The sequence below is a fragment of the Panthera onca genome, chromosome A3 (assembly GCF_046562875.1).
Source record: "Panthera onca isolate mPanOnc1 chromosome A3, mPanOnc1 haplotype 2, whole genome shotgun sequence".
NCBI classification, from domain to species: domain Eukaryota; kingdom Metazoa; phylum Chordata; class Mammalia; order Carnivora; family Felidae; genus Panthera; species Panthera onca.
In genome coordinates this window covers 121,526,734-121,554,186 of record NC_138341.1, presented here as the reverse complement: position 1 = coordinate 121,554,186, position 27,453 = coordinate 121,526,734, and the positions used below count along the sequence as shown (strand labels likewise).

Here is a 27,453-nt window from a genome sequence, read left to right as displayed (position 1 = left end):
CAAGTACTACTACTTCGTTCTTTCTCGAACGAAATATGGCCCTTTGTAGCAACATGGATGGAACTGGAGAGTGTGATGCTAAGTGAAATAAACCATACAGAGAAAGACAGATACCATATGGTTTCACTCTTATGTGGATCCCGAGAAACTTAACAGAAACCCATGGGGGAGGGGAAGGAAAAAAAAAAAAAAAGAGGTTAGAGTGGGAGAGAGCCAAAGCATAAGAGACTCTTAAAAACTGAGAACAAACTGAGGGTTGATGGGGGGTGGGAGGGAGGGGAGGGTGGGTGATGGGTATTGAGGAGGGCACCTTTTGGGATGAGCACTGGGTGTTGTATGGAAACCAATTTGACAATAAACTTCATATATTGAAAAAAAAAACAAATATGGGTAGTCTGAATTCAGATGTGCTTTAAGTGTGAAGTACACATCGGATTTTAAAGACTTAATGAGTGAATATAAAGTATCTTATTAATAATTTTATATTGGTTATACATTGAAATAATAAATTTTTGCATATATTGCTTTAAACAAAATATTAAAATTCATTTCATCTGTTTATTTTTACTATTTTTATTTTTAGAGAGAGCACGAGTTGGGGAGGCGGGCAGAGGGAGAAAGAGAGAGAGAGAGAGAGAGAGAGAGAGAGAGAGAGAAAGAATCTCAAGCAGGCTCCATATTCAGCACAGAGCCCAATACAGGGCTCAATCCCACGACCCTGGGATCATGACCTGAGCTGAAATCAAGAGTTGGGAGCTCAACTGACTGAGCCCCTATTTTTACTTTTTTAAAAAGGTGGCTGCAAGAAAATTTTAAATTACTTTATGTGGCTTAATGAGTGACCTTTGTGGCAGCCATTGCTGCCACAACAACACTGCCACATTGCTGCCACATGATTCAACAACACACAAGAATGTATAAGAGAAAAGATTGATAAGGTGGATTATGTAGAACTTCTGTTCATCAAAAGACACATTTATAGAAGCAAAAGGTAAATCATAGATTGGCAGGTAATATTTGTAATCTGTATAACTGACAGGACACTTATTCAGAAATGTATAATGAACTCGTACAAATTTTAAAAAAGGACAATTTTTAAAATCGGCAAATGACATGAATGGAGCTTCACGGAGAGGTTATCCACACGGTCAGTAAGCATATGAAAAGGTGCTCAGCATCCTCAATTGCTAGGGAGATGTGAATTAAAGATGTGAATTAATTAAATTTATAGATGTGAATTTAGCCACAAGAATGGCCAAAATTTTAAAGATTGACAATATTAAGTCACCTGGAACTCCCATACGTGGCTGGTGGGTATAAAAATTGTCAGAATCAGTTTGGAAAAAATTTTGACAACATTCATTAAAACTAAACATATAATCTACCTCATAACCTTGCAATTCCACTTTTCGGTATATATCCAAGATAAATGAGTGCATTTGTCCACCAAAATATACACAGTGTATATAAATGTTGGAAGCAACCCAAATATTCCTCAACAGCAGATAAATAAATGGTAGTATATTTATACAACTAAATACTATGCAGAAATACAGAAGAATGAACCACATACTATATAGTTCCATTTACATGAAGCTTAGTAGTAGGCAAAACTAATCAGTGGTAGTAGAAATCCGAATAGTGGTTACTTCCAGTGGGGGCGCGAGAGCCTCCCAGAACATTGGGAATGTTATGTAACTTGGTCTAGGTGATATTTATACAAGTGGGTATGTGTATGTGTAAGAATTCATTGGTTGTACACTTGAGATCTCTATATACTGTATGTATGCCATACTTCAATAACTTTTAAAGTGTTATGTTAGCATATCTGGTAGTTCCTTGCTGAGGAGGACTATGGCTCATCTATTTCTGTAAGACCAGTGAATAAACCTAAAAGACAGTAAATAATGTGGAAGAAATTTAGGAAGGAAATGAAGTAGGAAATTAGGAAGGAGGTTTGTTCATTCATCTACTTTCTCTTAACCGGCACCTGTTCCTTTGTTGGTTGCAAGGTTGGGGTAGTGATCTTTGGTTTAAGAAAACTACACCAGGCCCTGGCCCTTTGCTGTTGGCCATCCTGACAGTATGGCTAGGTCCCAGTGTATGAAGAAGGAGGAGAATTTTTAATTAAGTGACGTAGATTAAGAATATTAACTGTCTGCAGTCTGTAGCCCCGGTGAGTTAGATGCTTTATTTCCTCATGTATTTCCTCTCTCTTCCTCTTCCTTGTATTTAGCATTAACAAATATATACTGGTCACCCACTGGTGCCTGGCCTTTTCAGGGCTTTAGCTATAGCAGTGGATAAAACAAATAAGGATCCCTGCCCTCAGAAGGTTTACATTGTAATGGGAGAAGGCAGGCAACAGCCACCTGCCGCCTCTTCCTTTCCTTACTTGTGCTTAAGAATCAGGCAGAACACTTGAGCAGAAAAACAAAAGCTTAGTCTGTATCCCCATCCCTTCTTCCTACTATATGGTAGGCACAATCGACTTGTCTTCTTGTTGAGCAGTGGGAGTAGACTCTTGTCACTTTGGATTAACTTTGGCATGGCACCTAGCACCATGCCATGTGTCTAGGGGAATGTAATAAATATTTGTAACCTTTGGGAGCATCTGTCATCGCCTGCTAATCGCCATACTTCGTTTCTACCATCTGCCCTCCTCCTCTTTCTTTCGTTCTTCCTTTCTTTCTTTCAGTACTTTTCTGGAGAAAGTTTGATTTTACATACCTTTATATACCATTTTCTGTAATGGTGTGGCTCTGGGACAGGCGAACCCTGGAATGGGTAGGACTGAAGACAGTAGTAATGCAGCATGAAGTCATCCTTGGGGAAGTTCTGATCAGGAACCCAAGTTATTTTGGGAGCTACGGCTATTGTGATGAGCATTCTTCTCATTCTGTTCTGAGTACCCTGTTGTGGACAAATACTAGATCTGAGGAGGTCATATAGCACATACAAAACCTCTGAAATAGGATGGCACAAATAAAGTCCCAGAAAGAACATCAAACATAAGAGTGTTCTGACTCAACACATCCTTTTTAAGTTTGTAATTATTTAATCAAATACTCTGTAGAGAGATTTCATGGAGATCAGGAGCCTAGAAATGTTGATGTGTAGCCGGGGTAGAAAGGAAGAAATTAATTTGTTTTGAGTTAGGATTTATAGGCAAAGGATGATGGGTGAAACAGCCATTTCCAGACACAGAAGGGAAAGACGGTATCGTTTAGTAGAGAATAATTATGCCTTGCATTTGCATAGTGCTTACTGTTCCAAAAATATTTTCACATACCGTTTTATCCTCCCAGTAACCCAGTGAGATAAGTATATTTAACTCCTATTTTAATAGATTTGGAAACGAAGACGTGTTAATTGACTTACCCAAAGTCAGTAGCTGGTAGGTGTTAGAATTAGGACTCTTCGCTTCTAAGGCCCCCAGACTCCTTTTTGTTACACCTTTCTGAAAATTTTATGCAGCAACACGTAGGCAGGTTTGGCAGAAAAGGGAAGTCCTGGGACCAATTTTAGTGATCCTAAAGGCAGATCTGAAATTAAGAGTCTGAAAAGCCGCATAACTTCTCTGCTTATGTGGAAGGGGAGGTGTTAGGTTGTGTCCAGACGTTAGAATGTTTGTGATCTTTTGATCACTCTGTGGACTGATAGGGAGGGAGGCCTCAGCACTCAATGGTGAACTTTCAGACCAAGTAGTACCTGCTATAGCGTTTCTTACAGAATTATTTCTTGGATTCTGTGGTGCCAGTAATTTTCTTTCTTCTTAACCTCTGTCTCCAGGAGCCTCCAGAAGATGACGCAAACATCATTGAGAAGATCCTGGCATCTAAGACCGTCCAGGAGGTTAGTGGCTTATGTGTCAGCTTTTATATCACAGGTTCTCCCCTCTGTGAAGAGAGATTTGGCTAGACAACCTGGAATGGTCCTGATTGGCCAGAGTGAGAGCAAAGCAATGTCTGGCTAGTCATTCTTTTATTCTTTTATTCTTTATTATTCTTACCCCCATGGAAGATTTTAGGTCCTAAAATTGTTAAATATTTGAATATAGCCCCAAATAATTTTTTCCCTCCATTGTGATGCTAGCAGAAGGTATTTTTGTCCCTTAGTTTCTGCAGCCCAGGGAAAGTCCTCAGGGGGCCAAGAAGAGAACATGGAAAAAGAGCCATATTGAAAACATTTGGATATTGTTAAAATGTCAATACTACCCAAAGCAATCTACACGTTCAATGAAATCCCAATCAAAGTTGCACCAGCATTCTTCTCAAAGCTAGAACAAGCAATCCTAAAATTTGTATGGAACCACAAAAGACCCCAAATAGCCAAAGTAATATTGAAGAAGAAAACCAAAGCAGGAGGCATCACAATCCCAGACTTTAGCCTCTGCTACAAAGCTGTAGTCATCAAGACAGCATGGTATTGGCACAAAAATAGACACATAGACCAATGGAATAAAATAGAGACTCCAAAATTGGACCCACAAAAGAATGGCCAACTAATCTTTGACAAAGCAGGAAAGAATATACAATGGAAAAAAGACAGTCTCTTTAACAAATGGTGCTGGGAGAACTGGACAGCAACATGCAGAAGAGTGAAACTAGGCCACTTTCTTACACCATTCACAAAAATAAACTCAAAATGGATGAAGGACCTGAATGTGAGACAGGAAACCATCAAAACCCTAGAGGAGAAAGCAGGGAAAAAAACCTCTCTGACCTCAGCCGCAGCAATTTCTTACTTGACACATCTCCAAAGGCAAGGGAATTAAAAGCAAAAATGAACTATTGGGACCTCATCAAGATAAAAAGCTTCTGCACTGCAAAGGAAACAGTCAACAAAACTAAAAGGCAACCGACGGAATGGGAAAAGATATTTGCAAATGACATATTGGACAAAGGGCTAGTATCCAAAATCTATAAAGAAGTCACCAAACTCCACGCCCAAAAACATAATCCAGTGAAGAAATGGGCGGAAGACATGAATAGGCATTTCTCTAAAGAAGACATCCAGATGGCCAACAGGTACATGAAAAGATGCTCAACGTCACTCCTCATCAGGGAAATACAAATCAAAACCACACTCAGATATCACCTCATGCCAGTCAGAGTGGCTAAAATGAACAAATCAGGAGACTATAGATGCTGGAGAGGATGTGGAGAAATGGGAGCCCTCTTGCACTGTTGGTGGGAATGCAAACTGGTGCAGCTGCTCTGGAAAACAGGGTGGAGGTTCCTCAAAATATTAAAAATAGATCCACCCTATGACCCAGCAATAGCAGTGTTAGGAATTTACCCAAGGGATACAGGAATGCTGACGCATAGGGGCACTTGTACCCCAATGTTTATAGCAGCACTTTCAACAATAGCCAAATTATGGAAAGAGCCTAAATGTCCATTGACTGATGAATGGATAAGGAAATTGCGGTTTATAAACACAATTGAATACTACGTGGCAATGAGAAAGAATGAAATCTGGCCTTTTGTAGCAACGTGGATGGAACTGGAGAGTGTTGTGCTAAGTGAAATAAGTCATACAGAGAAAGACAGATACCATATGTGTTCACTTTTATGTGGATCCTGAGAAAGTTAACAGAAGACCATGGGGGAGGGAAAGGGGGGAAAAATGTTACAGAGAGGGAAGAAGGCAAACCATAGAGACCCTTAAAAACTGAGAATAAACTGAGGGTTGATGGGGGGTGGGAGGGAGGGGAAAGTGGGTGATGGGCAATGAGGAGGGCACCTGTTGGGATGAGCACTGGGTGTTGTATGGAAACCAATTTGACAATAAACTTCATATTAAAAAAAATAATAAAACCACAGCTACAAAAAAAAAAAAAAGAAAGAAAGAAAGAAAGGAAAACATTTGGAGGGTGGGTTCTTTAGATATCTCAGGACCATTGTGGAGATCCAGAGAGTATACCTGGAGTGAAAGATATGTTGTCACTGGTGAGAACATAGTTTTATCTTCAAATATTTATGAGAGCAAACTTCCTTACTTTGAGAGTGGGCACCGCTGATGTTTCGGGATGGTGGTCAGGGGATGTGCCGGAGACCTGTGTTTTCACTTGCACGCCAGGCTTTGGGCCTGACAGCTTTCAGATCCTGGGCCGATTTGGGTTTATCAGCCGAACACTGTCCCAGCCTGGACCTTGGAAGGACACCAGGAGGATCATTTTCTTTTTTACCTTCTGGCTAGCTGTGCATTCATCCTTTGGGAAAGCTGCTCAGTAGCTGTCAGGAAAAGAAGGGGGAAACTGAAAATATCCTCAGGAAGTCTGTACAAAAATCAAGCAGAGGTGTTGATTTACCTGTTTTCTTGTGCAACGTCAGGGCGATCTGTGGGGGTCTGAGCTGTTAACTGCTTGCTGTTGATTACAGGTTCACCCCGGAGAGCCCCCATTCGACTTGGAGCTATTCTACGTTAAGTATAGAAATTTGTACGTGTTCTTCATATGTTATTTGTATTTGGATTTTATACGAATAAAATTTCCTTTCCCTCATCACATCACCTTCTGTATTTTCCAAGAATGGCCCCTGAGGCCTGACCTGTGGATCTTGACTGACTCAACTTCACCTTAAGCAGTAGTACTTACCTTTGGCTGTGCAGATAGTCTCCAGGGAAGACCTTGCTCCACTCAGTACCAGCTAACTCAGACTCTGGGAGTAGATCCCAAGGACTGGTGCTTATTAAAAACTCCCCAAGCCATTCTCATCTACTCCTGGTGGAGAACCACTGTCCTGTAGCTCGCACTGTTTCTTTCCCTCTTAGATTTTTCTTTCTTCCTCTGCCTCGTGCCCACTTTCACTAATGTGTGTTAATGACAGCTTGCCCATGCCTACCCTCCCTCTGCTCTCAGGCAGTTTGTGTAGAAGCTGCAGAGGGGTCGGTCATTTGGAGTTAGATCGCTGCATTGTTTTATTTTGTTGTCCGGTTAGTGCAAGGCCCTTCGCAGCCTAATCTCTGGCAGTTTCACCACAAACCGCTACTTCTGGGTTAGTCACCCTGTTTGCTGAAACACTGTAGGGCTCAGTGGTGTGGTGGTTTGCACTTGTCTCACAATTTGTGTGTCTTTGGACAGTTCCTACTTGCATTGTAAATGGGCCACAATGGAAGAGCTGGAAAAGGATCCTCGCATTGCACAGAAGATCAAGCGATTCAGGAATAAACAAGCCCAGATGAAGCACATTTTTACTGAGGTGAGGCAATATTTGCCAACTAATTTGACCACTACTCTTCTTGTAGTATTAAATGCTGAGTTTAAGTTTCTTTAAGTCAAAGTTCTGTGCAGAATTATTGCTCAAGTCATGTCGCTAAATGTGCACTGATTGGCAGCAAAACCAATCCAGGTTTAAGCTGAAGGAAAAAAATTATCCACCAAGTTATGAGGATCGAGCCTTATAAACTGGCAATTCATAAGAACGTGTATCTTGGTCAGAAAATCTATAAATAGCTAGGGTGAGAGAAATGTGCACACAACTCTTCATTCCCTCCTCCCCTCACTTCCCAAAACGGCAAGTTCCAAAGGACTTAAAGTTTGAATGTAAAAAATAAAAACAAAGCTAAAATATGAGAAAAGAAATAAGTAACTTTATATAAGCTTCAGTATTTCTTTTTTTTTTTAATTTTTTTAAATATTTATTTTTGAGAGAGAGAGACAGAATGTGAATGGGAGAGGGGCAGAGAGAGAGGGAGACATAGAATCTGAAGCAGGCTCCAGGCTCTTGAGCTGTCAGCACAGAGCCTGACGTGGGGCTCGAACTCACGAACTACAAGATCATGACCTGAACCAAAGTTGGAGGCTTAACCGACTGAGCCACCCAGGTGCCTCTAAGCTTGAGTATTTCTAAGTATGGTACCTACAGCGAGAGGAACGATTGATGGATTTGGACATTAAACAAATCTGTAATGTCTATATATTAGAAAATACTTCATACAAATCTTAAATAGGACATATGTGCATCATGTACATACGCATATTTCCTAACTATATACTTATCTATGTGGCATATGTTCTTTTTATCTGGTGAAGGAACCTTTCTGCTTATACGTACATATACACACACACGACAAATAGCTTTAATGATAAGAAATGCTTATCAGTAATCATACAAAACTGTGGTCAGTTTCACTAGTAGTCAAGGAAATGCTAATTAAAATAGAGATTTTCTGTTTTTTGTTTACCAGATATTTGAAGGTTTTGTTATTTTTTTTAATGTTTATTTATTTGTTTTGAGGGAGAGTATGAGTGGGGGAGGAGCAGAGAGAGGAAGAGAGAGAATCCCAAGTAGGCTCCACACTGTCAGCGCAGAGCCCGATGCAAGGCTTAAACTCATGAAGTGTGAGATCATGACCTGAGCTGAAATCGAGAGTCAGACGCTTAGCCGACTGAGCCACCCAGGTCCCCCATGAAGGTTTTAGAAATAAGTATTACCCACCGCTGGGGAGGGTGTAGGGAAGAGATACTCTTGTGTACAGTGGATGGGAATACAACCTGGTAAGACCTGTCCCAGCAGTATGGCAACAGACATGAAATATCTCCAACTATTCACATCCTCTGTCCCAGCAATTCCAATACTGTCATGTATTTTAAGGAAGCTAATGAGTCTTTGTGCAGAATCAGCTGTGACATTCAGTCATTTATATTGGTGGAAAATTGTGAACAAACAGAATATGAGATAGCAGACATTTGCTAGATTATGTATATATCCCATAGAGCAGAATATTGTGCAGCTAGGAAGAATGATATCGGAGAACATTGTTAATGACCTAGAAGGCGGCTTCGGCGCTATCAGCTGTTGTTAGTTAAAAAGGTCAGGCCCCCTTAGTGTGTGCAGCAGCTCCAGTGTGGGGAGTGCAGGGGAAAAGAGGCACCATAGCAAGGCATGGAAAATGTCGTGAATGTGCATCAAAATGTGCCGTCATTTTCTCCGGTTAATGGGATCACGGTGACTTTTATTTTTTTCTTTTCTGTGTAACGTGTACGTTTAAATTTTTGTGCAGATAACTTTGAAAAAAAGAAGGGATAAAAGTTACTCTTAAAATGTGGGGGCAAGCACTAGGCCTCGAGTGCACTCAGGTGCCCTGAAACCATAGTACATCGCTGCAGTACTTAATCAGCTCCTTCTGCGTGTTGTATTCCTTCTCCACAAGTGACAAAAAATTATTTTAGGATAATGTCAGTAAGCATTCTTCTTGTCCCAGGGTGCGGTCCTTTGTCCTTAGCTTTAGTGTTTGGCCCCAGCCCTCTCCGGGATTGCTTTAAAGCACGTGAGGGCTGTTTCTCGTGGCATTGTTCTTCTCATAAAGGACTGGGGAAAGAAGACAGCTGGAATTGGAAAACCATCTCAAGGCCCCACTGGATACTGTTCTCCTTCTGTTCTTGGAACATTTTATCTGCACCTCTATTTTAGCAAGTATTTGCTGTATAGTAACCTGTTTACATGTCTCTTTCTTCCATTTTAAGTCCAGTGAGACAGACAGGGACATGTCTTCCTTGTATTTCTATCCCTGGTACTAGCCACAGGGTCAGTGCTCAGGAAATATTTGGCTGCCCCCTTGGTAAGGGGGTGAGGTTGCCTTATGCTCTTCCCCTGCTCCAGAGTCTTTAGCACATTTTCTTGAAATAAAGTCCACAGTCCTTAATATAGCCTACAAAGCCCCGTGTGTCTGTTTTCTGCTTTATTCTCAAGGGAGAGATTTTGCCTGGGCTGGGAATAGAGAGCCAAAGCTATGTTCAAGTGTATAGAAATAACATACCAGGAGCTTATAACTCCCGTCGGGAGGAAAGACTTTTGAGAAGACCAGAGGATCTTGAGATTAAGGAGGAGGAAAAGTGGGGAGTAGTTCCTATAATATGGTCTTCAGTCTTGACCTGTTCAACGTTTTTATTAATGACTTGGATAAGTGATATTCTAATAAGATCAACAATAACTTAGTTTTGAATAGAGCTTCTTCATATCTATTATTTCCAGCTGCTTTATGTGAAGGAGGCTCAGGCTCGAGAGGCTAAGACTTCCATGCTCCGCGGGGGTAGAGGCCTTCTGGCTAAGCCTAAATTCCTGAAAACCAGACCCAACACTGGGAGAATAGATGACAAAATCAAAGTTCATGTTTACTGGAGAGGCTAAGATGAATGAAATAGAATGGCAGTAAATAAATGTAATGTCATACATTTGTATTTTTAAAATCTTTACAACTTCTGGGTGGGGAAAATGACTGACTAGCAGTTCTAGGGAGAAAAGATAATGCCCATTAAATTACAAGTTTCCTGTTGGCCAGGAGTAGGCCGTGCAGCTGCTTAAAAGCAACGGTAATCTTAGAACATACCACCAGAACAGTCCTGCTGTGCCTTTTCTTTCATTCTTGAGTGTTCTGTTCCTTTGGGTATCAGGGTCCAGTGGGGGACTTTGGGGACCTGAGTGCAGCTGCAGGAGGACTGTAACACTGGTAAAGGAAGCACAGCTGAGTGTTGTCAGCAGATGTGGAAACTGGACTGCACGGTCCTAGGAGCCTGGGCTCTTGGAGCCAAACTACCAGGGTATAGGTTACACACACACACACACACACACACACACACACACACACACACACACAGAGCTTGGTGGCCTTGAGCCACTTGCATAAGCTCCTTCAAACCCACTATCATTCTCTGTGTAAAGCAGAACCCCTAATAATATCAGCTTCACAGAATACCTGCAAGGACTAAATGACACAGTGTTTACAGAAGTGCTTAACACAGTGCCCGGCCCACGGTCACTGTTCATAAATGTTAGCTCTCTGCATCATTAAGGGAACTAGAAACTTGGGACCCAAACAACAGTTGAGCACCTTGGGTAATTTCACCCAGATAGGGTGGAGATTGTTGAAGAGCCAGCATAGAATGAAAATTAACTTTGTTGCTGCTCCTGTGGATGAAGCAGTGACACCAGCGAGCCCCCATTACAGGAAGGAAACTAGGCTGTAATTTAATAATAATAAAGATAAAGATCATGATGCCACCACCAAGCAGGCAGAGGTAAAGCTGTCTTGGCAATGGGTCAGGTCTTAGAGGGCAGTAAATTCCGAAACAGGGAATAATGGAATCTGAGGGAGGGTTGCCAGGGATGTTATAAAAAGTATTCCTGTGTTGAAGATGAAACTAGATAGCCCCTAAAGTGCCTTCCAGCCAAAGGGGCAATAAGAACATTCTAGCAGTCCAGGAGGAGGGCTTCTGGGTAAGAAAGTCTTGGGTAAGTGTTGCAGTTCACACAGCTCTGTGGCTTTGGTCACATTACTTATTTAACCTCTCTGAGTCAGTTCCCTCATCTGTAAAGTAATTATTGCATCTAGTCCATAAAGTAGTTTTGAGACATAAAGCACTTAGCATTACCCTGGGCACACGTTAAATATTTCCAAGTGATGCTTATTGTTGTTTCGTAAGTACACTTTTTTGGGAAGCATAATGTACATGAAGGTAAATCCTGAGGGTGCAGCTCAGTGAATTTCTACCAAATAAACACACCTGGGTAGCCACCACCGAGGTCAGGAAATAGAACATTATCAGTCCCCCAGAAGCTTCCCCTCAGGGGCGCCTGGGTGGCTCAGTTTGTTGGGCGTCCAACTTCGGCTCAGGTCATGATCTCACGGTTTGTGAGTTCGAACCCGCGTCAGGCTCTGTGCTGACAGCTTGGAGCCTGGAGCCTGCTTCAGATTCTGTGTCTCCTTCTCTCTCTGCCCCTCCCCAACTTGTGCTCTCTCTATGTCTCTCAAAAAATAAATAAATGTAAAAAAAAAAAAAATTTTTAAACAAGAACCTTCCCCTCATGCCTCCTTCCAGTGTTTGTTATTATTATTGGCTTATAAAAGAAAAAGAAACTAATTCTGAGTTTCCAAGGGTTATCTTTGTAATGAGAAGCAGTAAGAAAAAAGGAATTCTTGTGCTGGTTTTTGCACAGTACTGTAATGACCTTTAGGGAAGTTTACATCTGGCCCTGATGTAACCTGGAAATTCAGTCACAGCAGGGTTTGGGGACAGGGAAGAAATGTCTGCGCTGTGACTTTTATTCACAAGCTACCCCTTCCATTGTGTATTTCCTGATAAGGCCCAGAGTAGGGGGTGACTTAAAGATAAAACACAGAGTGTTGGTTTTGAGGGAAGGGGGACACTTTCTAACTCTTCTCCTTTGTTTGTACTAGCCTGATGAAGACTTGTTCAACCCAGACTATGTAGAAGTTGATCGCGTCCTGGAGGTAGCCCACACCAAAGATGCAGAAACAGGAGAGGTGGGTGTTTGGCCATTTTGACTCACTTATAGTGTCTTCCCTTCTTACTACATGTTTTGCTTGTTTTGTTAACGTGTGGTCTTCGTTTTAATGGCATTCATGTGTTACCGGGTGGGTTTTTCAGTGGTTGGCCAGAGCACGATTGGCTCCTCTAATCCAGTAGCTGCTATCCTGTTTCCCACCAGGAGGTGACACATTACCTGGTGAAGTGGTGCTCACTGCCTTATGAAGAAAGTACGTGGGAACTAGAGGAAGATGTGGATCCTGCAAAAGTTAAAGAATTTGAGTCTCTTCAAGTTCTCCCTGAAATTAAGCATGTGGTAATGTATCCGTGTCGCTCTTTGGCACCTCTTACAACATGTAACTTTATGAACTTGGCAGTTTTGGATGTCTTTTGGGCTGTGCTCAGAAGTGGTCTTCATTGGTGTCTTCCCTTTGGCCACTCTCCATTGAACCTGCAGTTCAGACTTTGCTGGCACTCAGATCAACATTAGATCTAGGCTCTGTTTTGATGTGTGTGACACTGAAAAACCTTGAATATGAGCTTAGGTTTCTTGGTATATGGCTGCTATATGGAGTCAGGAAGATAGAATGTGTAAGAAATGCCTGAAATATTGTTTCTTGTTATCTTTTGCTCCATCAGTGATCTTTTTTCTTTGTTTTTATCCTTTGCCTTGACTCAACTGGAATATTTTAAGGGGAAGAGCTATCTTTTATCTGTAGATCCATGAGTTTCACAGAGAGAACATAGGTTTTCAACATACATTTATTTAATCAGTTTATCTTTCTGATTCTGAAGAACTGCCACCAAGATGCATAAATGTCCCAGGGTATCTGGCAAGTAGTTATATATGAAGTATCAATAATTAAAAGGAGGTAGAATTAGGATAGAGCCTGATTAAGATGTAACTCACTTGGGAAGAGAATCAAAGTTATTGAACATGGCTGTAGACTGGAATATGAAGTTTCTGTTTAAAAAAAGAATGACCATTTTGGGGCACCTGGGTGGCTCAGTCACTTGAGCATCTGACTCTTGATCTCGGATGAGGTTGTCGATCTCACGGTTCAGGGGTTTGAGCTCCCTATGGGGCAGTGTGCTCACAATGCAGAGCCTGCTTGGGATTCTCTCTCTTCCTCACTCTCTGCCCCTCCCCTGCTCATGTTCGTTCTCTCTCTCTCTCTCTCTCTCTCTCTCTTTCTCTTTGTCTCTCAAAGTAAATAAACCTTCTTTTAAAAATCACTATTTTTACATGAAAAACCCTTATCCACCTCCTTATTAGTATTAGTTGTTTTTATGTTGCTGGAAAGTTAGGACTCAGAAGATGAGACCTCAACATTGAACTTAGATCTCTATCAGAGTCCACTCAAAAGCAGTGTTTGTTTTAGTTTTTTAGCATATGAAGTGTATGGAGGAGTCTTGAGGTGTAGAACTGTGATTAGAAATCTACATAGTTTTTAATGGTGTTTTGTTACATGACTAGTTAATAAATTTCTCTTTCAGACCTCTCTTATGACTGTTGCCCCTTGTTAATTCAGTCCATCAACGACCTATTAAACATCTCCTGTTGGTTGACTCTTGAGTGACATAGAGTAAGAAGGAAGCTGCATGCCGAGCCCTCAGGAGTGCACAGGTTAATGGAAAAGGCATGTGTATGGACACACGTGGCCCCAGACTAATTGGGACATGTGGCCCAGCGCAGGGACAAACTAGTGTAGGGGGGGAGAGTAGAGAGCATTTCCATTCTGCAGCTAATTGTAAGCTATTATCTTGAAGTAATCAGCATTCTTACACTCTCAGCTCGAATCCCACTTATTTCCTCAGACTGACTGACTACACAGATTGGTAAGAACATGAATTCTCAAGTGTCTTCAGGCAATTTCACTTCTCCTTTACTTTGCTGTTGCCATGCCGCTATTATCTCTCATGAACCATGCTAGTATTTCACGCTTGTCTTTTTGTTTCTAATTTATTTGTTCTCTCGTTTAAAATGCACATTTTAGAAATTTTACTCCAAAAGTTCTAAATTGGAATGGCAGCTAGCAATATAATTAAAGCTGTCTTTTTATGTATTAAGGAAAAGACTGGCTCCAAATGGTAGTTTACCTGAATAATTTTTTTTTAAGTTTTTATTTAAGTAATCTCTACACCCAGCATGGAGCTCGAACTCACAACCCGGAGATCAAGAGTCACACGCTCTTCTGACTGAGCCAGCCAGGCACCCCCAAATAGTTCTTTTTTTTTTTTTTTTTTAATTTACTTATTTTGAGAGAGAGCACTTGAGCACACATGAGCGGGGGAGGGGCAGAGAGAGAGAGGGAGGGAGAGAGCATCCCAAGCAGGTTCTGCACTGTCAGTGCATAACCTGACACGGGGCTCAAACCCACAAACCATGAGGTCATGATCTGAGCCAAAATCATGAGTTGGTTGCCTAACCTTGACTGAGCCACCTAGAACCCTCCCCGCCCCGAATAAATTTTTAAAGGGATCTTACTCTGGGCTTTGAAGTTGAGACATGACCCGCCAGTCTTGATGAATATAGGACATTTTGCATCTGAAAGCTTTTTGGTAAAAATTGGTTATGTATAGGTAAAATATGGAATTTTTAGAAAGCAAGAAGTGATGCTGGTGATGATTGTGCCAAGAAAGAGTCTTTTAATAGGCAGAACCCACTTTAGGGGGCTCTGAGAATCAATTCTCCTCTTTCAAATTTAACTAAGTAGTCACTGAAGGTGGTGGAGCCATTGGGTAAGTTCTTTCTTGTAGTCTGTACCACTTAGGAATATACCAGAAACTCCTACCTGATTTCAGGCCTTAGGCTCAGATAGCTGAAATTTCTGGCCAGTAGGTGATGTTAAACTAAGACCTTTAGCACTGAGAAAGAGGGAAACCCAGAGGAGTGACTGGATGACAGAGTGATGCCTCTACTTTTGGAGTTGTACCAAGGCAGCAAAGTAAAAATCTGCAGTGAAATTCCATCCTCCAGCACTTAACAATGCTGAGAGTGAGCCACTAAGTCACTGGAGGAACATTCCAGAAGGCCTCTCCACAGTATCTAGTGAAGTAGAGGAGCATGCCCGATTAAAGAGGTACATGGACTTTGGGGATCTAGCCTGACTGGTTCCTGTAGGTTAAGAAGAATATATTTTCTTTAATGGAACAGAGCAAGAGGGTTTATATAGGAATATCTTTGCTTAATATCTTTTTCTTTAAAATCATTATTTTTTACATAATAAATTATTTTCTCCCTTATTTTAAAAGCACCTATACTTATGCTCTTATAATAATATTCAACAGAGCCCTATTTTAAAGGGCTTACCCTAACTGTAGCTGTAGTAATTTTGTAGGTAAGCTGTAATGTGTATTTTTCTGAAAGATCATGGACAGATTATACTTAACTCCAAATGTCAATGATATAATTGGGGATATTTTGTTAATTTCACATGCAAATGGTTTAGTTTCGGGTAATAACATATTTCAGGTGTAAATTATATTGTAGAACTCCAAAGTAGAATTACCAAAAACTAAAACCATTTAGAAAAGTTATAGTCTCAAAATTCTCATTTATAACTACAGGTAGAGCTAGGGATTTTTAATTTGTAAGACTATAAACTGTAACTTGGGGGCTCAATTTGCCTATAAGCAAAATAGCCAAGTTGCTTTCCAAATAATGTAAAGCCTAATTAAATAAGATTTTTGGATGGGAAGCCTCCACACCTGAAGGTTTAAATTTTCCTCTGATTATAATTGAAATTCCAATGGCATTTTAAGAGAACTTGACAAGTTGATTCTAAAGTTATACAGAATAGTAAATAAGATAGAATAGCCAGGACACTTTTGAAAAATATTTCCCTAATCAGATAAAAGGCTATAGTAATTTAAAAATTTGCTTTTATTGCAGCACTAGACAGTCCCGTGGAACAGAATGAAAAATCTGGGTAGAGCTCCATGGATGCATTAAAACTTAGCATGTGATAAATATGGCATTTCATATCAGTAGAGAAAAGATCAATTGTATTTAGAAATCAGTGTTTTACCAATTTGACAGTAAATTTCATATATTAAAAAATAAAAAAATAAAAAAAAATAAAAAAAGAAATCAGTGTTTTATATGGGAAAATAAGACAGCTATTATGTTTATGAGGAGTTTAAGGAATTTGCAGTTTTGATTTTGCCTCATACTGACTCTCAGAACTAATCAACAAAATATTTGACCCACTGTACTTTCCTGAGTTATGCCACATGCACAAAGAAATAACAAAAAGAAATTATATATAGAAACCAAAAACCTAATATTGGCTTGAGGGGAGATGGAGGTATTAAGTGGGAGTGGCATCTAAGAGTTTGGGTCAAACTGTGTAACACCAAGATTTTAGGTGGGTGTGTTTGTCTTCTTCATTAATTGCTTGCACATTTTATAGAGGTTTTCTTTTTTTAAAAAATTGTTAAATATTTATTTATTTTTGAGAGAGAGACACACCCAGAGGGTGAGTAGGGGAGGGGCAGAGAGAGGGAGACACAGAATCAGAAGCAAGCTCCAGGCTCTGAACTGGCAGCACAGAGCCTGACATGGGGCTCGAACCCACCAGCATGAGATCATGACCTGAGCCGAAGTCGGACGCTTAACCGACTGAGCCACCTAGGTGCCCTGAGGTTTTCTTAGTTTAATCTGGTGAAATCAAGAAAATACAGGGTCTCGCCTGCACATTAGTCAGAAAATAGTAGCTGCAGTTTCATGCCAGCTTTAGGGCAGTGTTTTGAGATTTGCCACCTTCCCCATTATTATCCTATGTCCCTATTCGTGTTACGTTCCTCAGACGTTATTCTCAACGTATTTTGTGTTCTCTGCCTTCCTCCATTAGGAGCGGCCTGCTTCGGACTCCTGGCAGAAACTGGAGAAGTCTCGAGAGTATAAGAACAGTAACCAGCTCCGGGAGTACCAGCTGGAGGGGATGAACTGGCTTCTTTTTAACTGGTATAACAGGTGAGGAACCAGAACCAGGGCTGTCCTCATGGATGATTTTCCTCCCAAGTGTGTACCTGGAGCTAGACTGTCGCCTTAGCCTGCTCAGAGCAGCAGTAGAAGGTGGTGAGAGTGTGCAACCTAGCCATCGGTTTAGGGTGCTAATCTTTGCACAGGATGCGTGCCAAGACTTTACATCAGGTGCTTCTCCAACCAGAAAGAATGGTCTGTAGACATCATTGACTTTGTGCTGCTTTTTACTTGTCCATTCTAGCCACAAGGTTAGACTCAACCTAGATGAAACAAAATCCGAAAGGTCGTTATCTTTAAGTCTTTAGCAAAAATTGGCTCTAAAAGGGAGTAGATCTGGATTTTAGTCCCAACTCTGCTACTTACTCATGAGCCCTGGATGTTCTAAACTTGGGCTGTAATTCTCAATTTTGGACTCTTTGTGCTTTAGGTCTTGTCAGAATCTAGGCGAAACAGATGAAATTTGAGATTTTTGTAACATTCTAGAGTATACACCTAGTATGGATTCTAAAGACAGAATGCTGCAGTGGAGAATACACAAGATGGGACCCTGGTGACCTGTGTTCTAGCACAGTCTGCACCACTTACTCACAGAGCCTCTCGGAGTGCGGCTCATGTGGCCTTTCCAGGTATTGGGTTCCCCATCTGTACAGTGAGGGGCGAGACTGACAGGGGCCACACCCTTCGAATGTCACAGCTCTGTGCAGTCTGTGATTCTGGGTCACCAGAAGAGACCAACATTCTTACTCTGACAAGGAATTTATTGTGTGGGTTAAAAGTTAACCCTTGATGACAAAAATAGTAGACCATGAAATTCACGTAACTTAATCTTTTTATTTTTGCCTTGGCTTCCATGACGTTTGTCAGGTACAGAAATTGGCTTAGGTTTGAGGCATATTTCTCTCCTTGTGGCTCACTATTATTTTAATTTTTGGTATTTTCAGTTTATATGGACCTCTTTCCTGTATTTTCTCCCAAGTTGCCATAATTCCTTTTTGGAAGTAGTCAGGGTGTGAATCATAAGAATAAAAACTTGCTTCAGTTGCATCTCTGGAAAATGCTGATAAGGCCCTTCACTGATGACCTTATAGGTCAGGGTGTGCTTCTCAAGTATCATTTTAGTTCTGCCCAACCTCTGCCGCTTTCCTATATCGATGATGAATTATCTGTATTTCTTACTCTACAGAAAAAATTGTATTTTGGCTGATGAGATGGGGCTAGGGAAAACCATCCAGTCCATCACATTCCTCTCAGAGATATTCCTCCGAGGAATCCATGGCCCTTTTCTCATCATCGCCCCACTCTCCACCATCACGAACTGGGAGCGAGAGTTCCGGACGTGGACAGAGATGAATGCCATTGTGTACCATGGCAGCCAGATCAGCAGACAGATGATCCAGCAGTATGAGATGGTGTACAGAGACGCACAGGTGAGCCTTACATGGGTCTTAGAGACCCGGTGACAGCCTGATGTCGTTCAGAACAGCCTTCCCATCACTTGTCTTCAGGAGTTTTAATGCCCTGCACCTTAGGTTGCTGTTGACTGACTTTGTACAGTCTTATGTTTATTGAGGTCGACTTTTGTTTCTCCTTGGTAGTTTACTTTGATAAAACACGGAATTTGTAGGGCATGCTTGACACTCTCTGACATATGCCAGGGGCTCTTCTTGGGATACTGAAAGCTTAGCTTCTTGGTTGGCTTATGAAGTTTCTTTTACGTGCAGAAGATTTTATCTGAATTGTTACATGCTCAGTGAAAAAAGTGAGGGGAAGAATTAGTGTACAGAGGGTGGGTTCCTAGCCAGGGAGTTTGGAGAGGTGGTTAACACATTTGACAGGGAAGGATAAAGAGAAGATAGGATTCACATTGTTAAAAAAGCACAATAGATTGTGGTGTTTGTTTGGTTTTTGTTATTTATAATCACTTTACTGAGTATGCTTGTAAGCCTGTCTGGCCACTGGTTTTTCTAATCAAGCAAGGTGAAAATATAAATGAATCCAGCCAGAGGGAAGCCAGTGCTCTCCCCCAGGGACTTCATAAAGCAGCAAAAGGAGACATTTGGAAGAAATTTATGATGTGTTCTAACACAGTGCAGCTCTGCTCTTTCAGCGTGATAGCAACACTAAGATAGAGAAAAGACACGTGTCCTGTCTGGTAGCTCTTGTCCCAGGTGAATCAGGAACATTACTTTGAACTTGTGCTAGAACCCCAGTTACAAGGTGAAATGAACCATATCTGAAAAGGAGCGAAAAAGGTCTCCTTTGGGTCTTCAAGCTCTGTGTGGTTGAGACCAGCTCATGGCTGGGAATGTGCAAATCAATACCCGTCTGCTTTCCTTGTCATGGCAGTTAATAAACAAAAAGCTTCCTTGCTGTATCTTCCATATTTGCGCATATGTCTCAGCATCGTGAGGGCCCGTGTCTCTTACTTCTGTTTCATCGGTGTAATGAGGTCTCTCTTTTGTCTAAAGGGCTGGTTCATCCTCGTATTCTCTCTTTCCTCACACGAGGAAGTGCAGTGCTTACTGGCTTCTGTCACCTAGGCCCGGGCATTTTACCGCACTGCCTCCTCTGCTCCCGCCGGGAACGCATTAGCGGAATTCTGTAGTCATGGCATAAAGCTTCGCCTTCCGTTGTGTCACCCTCAGGGAAACCCCCTTTCAGGAGTCTTCAAGTTCCACGTTGTCATCACAACGTTTGAGATGATCCTGGCAGACTGCCCAGAGCTGAAAAAGATTCACTGGAGCTGTGTGATAATTGACGAAGCCCACAGACTGAAGAACAGGAACTGCAAACTTCTGGAGGGTCTAAAGCTCATGGCCCTGGTGAGAGCTAGCAAGCTCTTTACATCCACACAGGTTCCGTGTATTCACTGTGGAGGAGGCATTCTGTAGCCATTCTGCATGTAGCTTACTTGTGCATAGTCTGCTTACTCTAAATTCTCTTTTTGCCCTCTATATGTGTGATAGTGTAGGAATCAAAAGGTTTTTTGTTATGAACTAGGTCAACTATTTGACCTTTGCCACAAATAGATTCCCAAAGGGAGCCGGGGGAATCTGAAATACCATGAAATTGGTGACCTGGAAATGTAAGGTGTTTTGGCTTATTTCCAGGTACCAAAGATGACGGTCTTGGCACAGTGCCCAGTATGTAGAGGGTAGGCACTCAATAAGAATGAATGAACAAATGAATGAGTGTTGCTTTCACTAACATGACATTGCTGCTGGAATCAGTGATGGGAAAGGAAGGTTGATCTATTTATTGACCATACCCTCATGAAACGGCGGCGTCCTCTCTTTGCGTAAAAGCCAAACAGAATTGCCCCAAAGTGAGCACAGAATTCCCTGGCTTCATTTTCCCACCAAAGATTATCATGTTGGTGGCTCGCACACTGCTCATGGTGGACTGTTAATTTGTGCAGGAACACAAAGTACTGCTCACTGGGACACCGTTACAGAACTCTGTGGAGGAGCTCTTCAGTTTGCTGAATTTTCTGGAGCCATCACAGTTTCCTTCAGAGACTGCTTTCTTGGAGGAATTTGGAGATCTGAAAACTGAGGAACAGGTAAATAGGGGCCTGAAGGACTGAGGAGATGGTGTGGTGATTACCTTCACCGTCAGGGAAAGGACAAGTCATTGTCACCATGGGGACAGGCATTCACAAGTTCTCACATCCCTCCTAAAATGAGCATTACCTCCTTGATATAATTTGTTTGTTCACATTGAGGAGGTTAAACTGATTATTAGGAGTTCTTACTACTCCAGAGGATAAATGAGTCCACATCCAAAATATCCTGTGTTAGCACATCAGGCCTCTTGCCTTTGCTGATCTCATGTGTAAGTTCTTTGATTCTGTTCAGCCCTGGACTCAGGAGTGTGGTGCTTTCTTCTGCTTTTCTCATCCTTCCTGCTTCCTCCTATATAATCTGCAGCATGTTCCCAGGCTTATGTTCTCGAGTACAACAAAATACACAGGTAGTGAGGAAAAGAAAGCAGTCATATACTAGAGTAGTTGCTAAGTTCAGTTTTGTCCAAATCAACCAGATTTCCTCAGTTTTCAAAGATCTGGTCCTGAGACCAGCTTATTGGACTCAAAGCTAAGTCAAAACTACCAAAGTTAAGAAATACCTATCTATGATGGGTAAAAATCTTGACTGAGGTTCCAGAAATAAGCCAGACAAATTGAAATGCCATAAGAGGAGCAAGTAATAGAATTGGGGATTTTGTAAGAGAGAAGGTCACCTCTGTTTGGGAATAAAGAAAGCCTTCATGGAGAGAGTACAATTTGGAAATGGACTTTGAAAGGTGGGTATATTTTTAGTCATGGAGAGAGAAAAGATGGTGACTACTTTGCACAGAAAAAAAAAAACCCACCCAGCATAATCAACCATGGAATTTATTCCATCGTAGGGAATCATCTGGTTGAGCTGGAAACAGGGTTGATGAATTGTGGAGTATGAAGCCAGAGGGGTTGAGGGTTATATTGTCGGAAGATCTTAAAAGACAGGTTGAAGAATTTGGTAGGTATTAGAGAAGCAATGCAAGGCTTTGATTGCAGGAATGACATAATTAGTTCTGCTAAATTAACCTCGCAGTGGTGTGAGAATGCGTTGGGACAGAGAATTTGGGGACTGACAAGGTTTGGAAATTTCACTAACAGGTGTCAGGAGCACACTCTCTGGTTCCGGTCTGTTTGTTTCTACTTCTGTGGCAAGTCAGACTTTGAGAGCAGTGAATAATCAAACTTAATTCCACTTCTCTGCATTTGCAGTATCTATTGATCTTTCAAAAGCCAGCTCCCAACCCTCTCTCCATTTTTGGACCATTGGCAATGTGTCCTCTTCTCCCGTTGCACTTATTTTGTGGTATGCATTTTTTTCTTCTTCCTAGACAATGACCTCCTTGAGGACAAGGCCCACCTCTTCTCCAAAGTTGTGTTTGTTGTATTGACCAGCACAGTGTCTGGCATGTAGTATACTCTAAATGATTCAAGGTATGAACCAAGTCAAGGGCAAAGCTGAACCCAGCATGTGGCAGATTGACATTTGTCCATATCTTTAATAATTGTCTAGGTGTGTCTTTCCTGTTTGGGTTCTTATACAGTAATTCCTAATTCATTTGGGGGATAGATTCCTAAGTACCATGGTTGGTAAAATCAAGATCTCACGAATGGGTTATATTGAAGATTGGGGTTATTTAGGAGAAAACCACAAAAAGTGGCCACAGATGTCTAAATTTTAAATCGCAGTAAATAAAAGGTCCACAAAGCATCTGTTTCCAAAGTGAAACATATTCATCAGTGTTTAAAACCTGTACCGGTAACTCTTCTAAATCACTGTCTATAAATTACTTTATACTTCTTTCAGGAAGCGATGACACTGCACCCGACTTATTTATGCAGTAAATAAGTACCCCCTTTTAAGGCATTTTTGAACAGCCCTTTATGACTTGCAACAATCTTTTGCACTTGCCCTTTCTTATTTTATTTTCCCAGCAGGATTAATTTTATTGGTGTCACGTTTTAGCTCAGGGTGAAGTCAGGTGCCTTGATTCTGCATCCCTTGTCTGTCATTGTCTTCTCGGGAGACGGAACAAGTGGCCTTGCCAGTGCAGTCAGGTTAGCAGACACCTGCTGTCCAGATTTGGGCTGCTAGGGAAACAGACAAATCATAGCAAAGACCACTGTCAGCTCAAAGTACCCCTGATGTGACAGCTTGTGTGATGGCATGGGAGACATCATCTTACAACATTAACTGTAAATGCTGCTACACCAAACGTGTTCGCTGCCATTACTTAGAAGTTGTAGGAGGAGTCTGCTTCCAGATGGCCTCTACTTCTTTTTTTTATTTTTTAACCTGAGATATGATGAACATATAACTTCAGTTTCAGGTGTGCATGACCATGAGTCAATATATGTATACATTACGAAATGTTCATCATAATAAATCTAGTTAGCCTCTGTCACCATACATAGCTACAGTTTTTTTCTCTGGTGATGAGAATTTTTAAGATCTCCTCTCTTAGCAACTTCCAAATGTACAATATTAGTAACTGTAGTCACCATGATCTAAATCACATCCCCCAGGACTTAACTTATTTTATGACTGAAAGTTTTAACCCCCTACACACATTTTGCCCATGCCCAGATTGCCTCTACTTTTTACTTTGTTCTCTTAGCATCTAAGTCTCCCTTTTGTAATGTGTCGCCTGTACCTCCTAACATAGCTAAAGTTGTCCTCAGGTAATTGCCGCACATGAATGCATGGTAGAGCGAGAGGGGTTTGGTTTCTCCATCCAGAGAATAGGTACTGTCTTTCATGTCTTTCTCCCTTTATCTCATGTGAGGTTGTCACCTAGGTTCTCTGTAATTACTTGGGAATTACAACCAGATCCCTTTTTTCCTTTAGATCCTATTATAAACTCCCCATGTTCAGGGTATCAGTGTGATCTTTCATATAGTCTACCACTGCAGTGCTATGAATAGATGTGCAGGAGAGTGTAGTGAAGGTTGGAATAGCCCGGTAATCAGTCATTAAAATCAGAGTGGGGCAGGTGAACAGGTCTCATTTCCCTGGACAGGTGAAGAAACTGCAGTCTATCCTAAAACCAATGATGCTTCGGCGGCTGAAAGATGATGTGGAAAAGAACCTTGCTCCTAAACAGGAGACGATCATTGAAGTAGAGCTCACCAATATCCAGAAAAAGTACTACCGTGCCATCCTGGAGAAGAACTTTTCCTTCCTGACCAAGGGGGCAAATCAACACAATATGCCCAATCTCATCAACACCATGATGGAGCTGAGAAAGTGCTGTAACCATCCCTACCTGATCAATGGTGAGTCAGGGAAACAGGGAGCAACTCGGGCCTGGTGTTGTGTGCCAAAAGCTGATAATAACCGACAGTCTTAGGTATTGAGTTCCATTAGATGCTAGGATGTATGTTTGCTCACCTTTTTATGAAGCGTGAAACTGAGGCTCAAAGAGGTTGGTAGATCTGGGTAAGCCATCTAGCAGTGAGTGCACGGAGCTAAGTTCTGAACCTGCCTCTACCAACTCTCTGCCCTCAGAAGATGGATAGCACTCAGCAGCCTGCTGCCCTTTATTTACTTGCAGTCTGGCCCACACTGTGCACTTTGGGACAGGAAACTATCACTTAGCTGAATAAATGATCGCCATGCAATGAGACTAAAACTCTCCGCAGATGAATTAACAGTTAACTATATTAAGTAGAGAACATGTTGGAAGCTTTTTTTTACATAAAACTTCCTGATAAAATTTTAAATAAAAGGTGGCTTGGATTTGCTGAATAAATGATCGCCATGCAATGACACTAAAACTCTCCGCAGATGAATTAACAGTTAACTATATTAAGTAGAGAACATGTTGGAAGCTTTTTTTTACATAAAACTTCCTGATAAAATTTTAAATAAAAGGTGGCTTGGATTTGCCTGTAGCTAGTTTTTGTGATGTCGAGAGGTATGTCTTTTTGTCAGCTCTCTGTGGAGATTCTTTACTCGCATGGGTCAGCTTGGTATCTCAAGTTCTTTCTCTCCTTGGTGAGATTTCCCAGGAAAGCAAAGCACCTGTGTTCTCTGCAAAATGGCCCTGCTGCCTCTGCAGCCCCTCTGCTGCGGGCGCAGACCAGGTATGCACCACAGCACTGCCTCACCAACCGGCCTGCTGGTCCAGGACCTAGGAATTCACCTCATTTTTCTAGGACCCGTAAAGCAGAGAGCAGCTTTTATCCTCATAGTTTGTTCAAGGAATAGTTTTGTCCCATTCCTTTTCAGGGGCAGAGGAGAAAATTCTGGAAGATTTCCGAAAAACCCACAGCCCCGATGCCCCTGACTTTCAGCTGCAGGCCATGATTCAAGCAGCAGGGAAGTTGGTGCTGATTGATAAACTGCTCCCTAAGCTGATTGCAGGTGGTCACAAAGTCCTCATCTTCTCGCAGATGGTGCGCTGCCTCGATATCCTGGAAGATTATCTCATCCAGAGAAGGTGAGAACCTGTGTCAGAGCTGTTCATCAGAAGCTGCAGGCAGTTCCCTGTTTTGATACCTTTTTGATTCATGCAGAAATTATGCTGTAACAACAACAAAGCATTCAAACACGGAGAAAAGGAATCTCCTCCTAAAGACTGACTGAAATTCAGAGTTAAATCCCGTGACCAAGTATGCCCAGTTTTAACTGCCTAAAGTGAACGCTGCAGCCGATGATGTGGAGCCCTTGCTTTACTTAAAAAAGAAATTTTACATGTTTATTTATATTCTCTCTAGTTGTAAGACACGGAATTCAAAATCATTAGAGAAGGTTAAGAAAACAATGTATTTCCTTTTTTATTTTTTGCTTAATAATGATGAGAGAAATATATCCTGGAAAACATCCCTGTATCAAGTTGCTAAGAGTATAAGCTGACAGCCCACAAAAAAAGAACTTGGGGACACTTTCTGTCCTTTGTCAGCAAACCTTCTAAGGTTTTATGATACACTAGCTATAGCATTCCAGTCTGTTTTCTTGTTCATACTCCTGTTAATTCCTTGAGTCCAAGTCCCATTACTCACGCAGGTGAACAGTCTGTGGGGTTATGTTATATGGGTTGTTTGGATTCATGTGGGTTCTACTTTGTTCCTTTATCCAGTGAACATTATGTTTCCAGTCACTGGGACACAGCAATGATCCGAAGATGATAAGTTGATTTTTAAGAATTTATGCAATGAGAAAAGACTTAAGGTCATAGAAACTGTTTTCGCATTGCTGAGTTTAAAGGAAATCTTTGTTTTCATATACTAATTATAGCAAATCTCAGTTGTCTTAAATATCCTTGAAAATTCTGTTTGCTATTATAACATTTATAGAAAGAGTATTAAAACAAATGACAGATTCAACTATGGGATACGCTGACATTTAATGTTACATGAATAATTCTCAAATCAAATTAGACAATAAAAAGAATTTCTCAGAGCCCTGTAGTGGAGGTCTTTAGGTAGAGAATTCTTGAGACTTACATTATTTTTTTCTTTGAGGAATTTATAATGAGTAAATCGAAACTAGTGAAAGTAGTTTCATATTTTGTAAATTCACTATAGATTAGGAACCCATTTCCAGAACACTTGCTTTTTATAAATATATATATTATCTTCCTTTTCAAAATATATACAACTACTAGTGTGCAGTTTGGCTTTTTTTAGAGAACCCCTCCAAAATGAGTAACAGATAGAGTAACTGATAGACTGAGTAATAATAGAATAGAACTAATAGAACTAATAGAATGAGTAACTAATAGACTTTTGCTAAGTACAGATGTCTCTACTTAGCACCCTTTTATGCTAGTTTTCCTTAGCATTTATTGCTCATTTTATTTTCAAGTTTTTTAGGTATTCCAATTTCTCTTGAATATATGGACATACATAACACCACTACTGGCTCAGAGCTCCCACTCATACTCAGGGAGTTATCTTCTACGTTGCACATGCAAACATTTAGTTTCGTTGTCAATTTTATATATTCTCCTTTTTATTTAATATATCATGGATTTTTCTTTAAACTCATTTCCCCACAATATAGTTTTGATAATATTCTTTCTCATAGGTTGTTCCCAGTTTTTCAGCATTTTCAGGAACTCTGTAGCTATCCCTTTACAGTCATCGTGAATGTTTCCAGTTATTACCTTAGGCTAAATTCTGATTTTAAAAAGCATTTGGTACATATTTCCAAAACACCCTCTAGAAAGATATTTTTATTTTTATGCCTTTCAGCAGTGTATGAGAATGCTTTTTCCCCCCTCATTCTCTGATTAATACTGTTTTTGCTGCTTAATCTTAACTAATTCAATAAGCCAAAATCATCTGGTTTTAATTTGTATTTCTGATTAATAATGAGAGTAAATATTTTCCCATATATATATTAGCTATTTGTATTTTTGTGTGCTTGAATTGATCATTCATGTTCTTTCTCCATTTTCTGTTGCTCTTTGCCTTTTTATTTATAAGAACTATTTGTTTACTTAAGAATATAGCACAGGGACACCAAGGTGGCTCAGTCGGTTAAGCCTCCGACTTCGGCTCAGGTCATCATCTCACAGCTTGTGAGCTTGAGCCCTGCGTGGGGCTCTGTGCTGACAGCTCAGAGCCTGGAGCCTGCTTCCGATTCTGTGTCTCCCCCTCTGTCTGCCCCTCCCCTACTCATGCTCA

The 27,453-nt window shown here is 41.0% G+C and overlaps 1 protein-coding gene across 3 annotated transcripts in view; it reads left to right on the top strand.

Moving 5' to 3' along the window:
* Positions 1-27,453, top strand: part of CHD6 (chromodomain helicase DNA binding protein 6) — a 205,630-nt gene that overhangs the window by 99,345 nt on the left and 78,832 nt on the right. For 2 of the 3 annotated variants that reach the window (XM_078444069.2, XM_078444068.2), the window contains exons 6-16: positions 3,793-3,855; positions 6,387-6,445; positions 7,088-7,205; positions 12,184-12,270; positions 12,456-12,590; positions 17,131-17,252; positions 18,448-18,691; positions 19,910-20,086; positions 20,683-20,826; positions 23,841-24,096; positions 25,052-25,262. In XM_078444069.2, coding sequence (XP_078300195.1) covers positions 3,793-3,855; positions 6,387-6,445; positions 7,088-7,205; positions 12,184-12,270; positions 12,456-12,590; positions 17,131-17,252; positions 18,448-18,691; positions 19,910-20,086; positions 20,683-20,826; positions 23,841-24,096; positions 25,052-25,262 — 1,616 coding nt within the window. The remainder of the gene's footprint in view (positions 1-3,792; positions 3,856-6,386; positions 6,446-7,087; positions 7,206-12,183; positions 12,271-12,455; positions 12,591-17,130; positions 17,253-18,447; positions 18,692-19,909; positions 20,087-20,682; positions 20,827-23,840; positions 24,097-25,051; positions 25,263-27,453) is intronic. The other variant, XM_078444070.2, reaches the window with a different exon arrangement.